The following is a 1,030-nucleotide window of genomic DNA, read 5'->3' on the forward strand; positions in this document are numbered from 1 at the left end:
CGGCGGTGACGCTTTCAGTTTCTCATAAGAATCTTGAATCTGTGTCAGTTCTACACCGTAATTGTGAAAGATGACAGTGTACTTGCTCTCGAGATCGGCCTTGAGGCTCTCACGCTGCAAAATCGATTGGTAGCTCTTCAGCAAGTTTAGACTGGACTCGATAGAAGTGATGCTCTCGAAGCTCTGATTGATGAACTGCTGTAGTGCGCTCTCTAGGTCGGCAATCCGGACGTTGAATTCGACATAATCGCGATCGAACCGGTTGTTGTGGAAATCTAGAAGGTCATGTCGTTTGTTCCGGAACTCCTCCATAATGGTGCGGGAGCTGACCACTAGTTGTTCCATACCGTCAAACCGACACGCGGCCAGTGACTCGAATTGATGGACGGTCGAGAACATATCCACTAGCTTGAGCACGCGGCGGCAGAACAGGTCAAACCTTCCGAAAATCTGAGTCTCCGAGAAGTCAAACTGCTTTCCCTTCGGTAGCGCTAGGAGCTTCTTCCTATTGAAATGGTACTGTTCTTGGTATACCTCGTTGAGATTGAGACAAGCCCGGAGCTTCTTTATCAATACTACAGGCTTCGTCTCCCACAGCTTGTCCGGATGCTCATCGCCCAATAAATAGGCCTTGCAGTTGATGATCATCTGGTTGGTCATCTTGGTGAACAAATTAGTCAATCTTTCAGTCGTGTTGTAGTATCGGGCAATGGTATATACCATCTTGATAGCGTTAAGCAATGCTGGTAGAGAGTCCGAGATCATGTCAGGAGTACCAGTGTAAAGTGGTTCCATAAACTTCTCCAGAGTGTTCAGGTACTTAACATTGTCTTGAGCCTCGTTGAAGGCCTCTGTAATCAAGAATTCCACCCGATTCCATCGTCGAAGAGTGTTGAACACCACTTGCCGAGACTTTGGAGCAACATCCTGACCCACACGCGTAACGGCGTGCAGCGTACCGAAAACGGCTCGACAACTTTTGGACTTCAACTGCTCGGTGACCGCGGTAATTTTCTGCATTCTACGCATC

General features: G+C 48.2%; 1 protein-coding gene across 1 annotated transcript; it reads right to left on the bottom strand.

Annotated features, from left to right (window-relative positions):
* Positions 1-10: 10 nt before the first annotated feature.
* Pmar_PMAR001681 (conserved hypothetical protein) lies at positions 11-1,020 on the bottom strand (the record flags this gene model as incomplete). The annotated part of the gene is made up of 1 exon (XM_002775720.1): positions 11-1,020. A coding segment is annotated over one exon (1,010 nt), but the record flags the coding sequence as incomplete, so codon positions are not given.
* Between the last annotated feature and the right edge of the window lie 10 nt (positions 1,021-1,030).

Source organism: Perkinsus marinus (genome assembly GCF_000006405.1).
Source record: "Perkinsus marinus ATCC 50983 genomic scaffold scf_1104296955612, whole genome shotgun sequence".
In the NCBI taxonomy this organism is placed as follows: Eukaryota; Perkinsozoa; order Perkinsida; family Perkinsidae; genus Perkinsus; species Perkinsus marinus.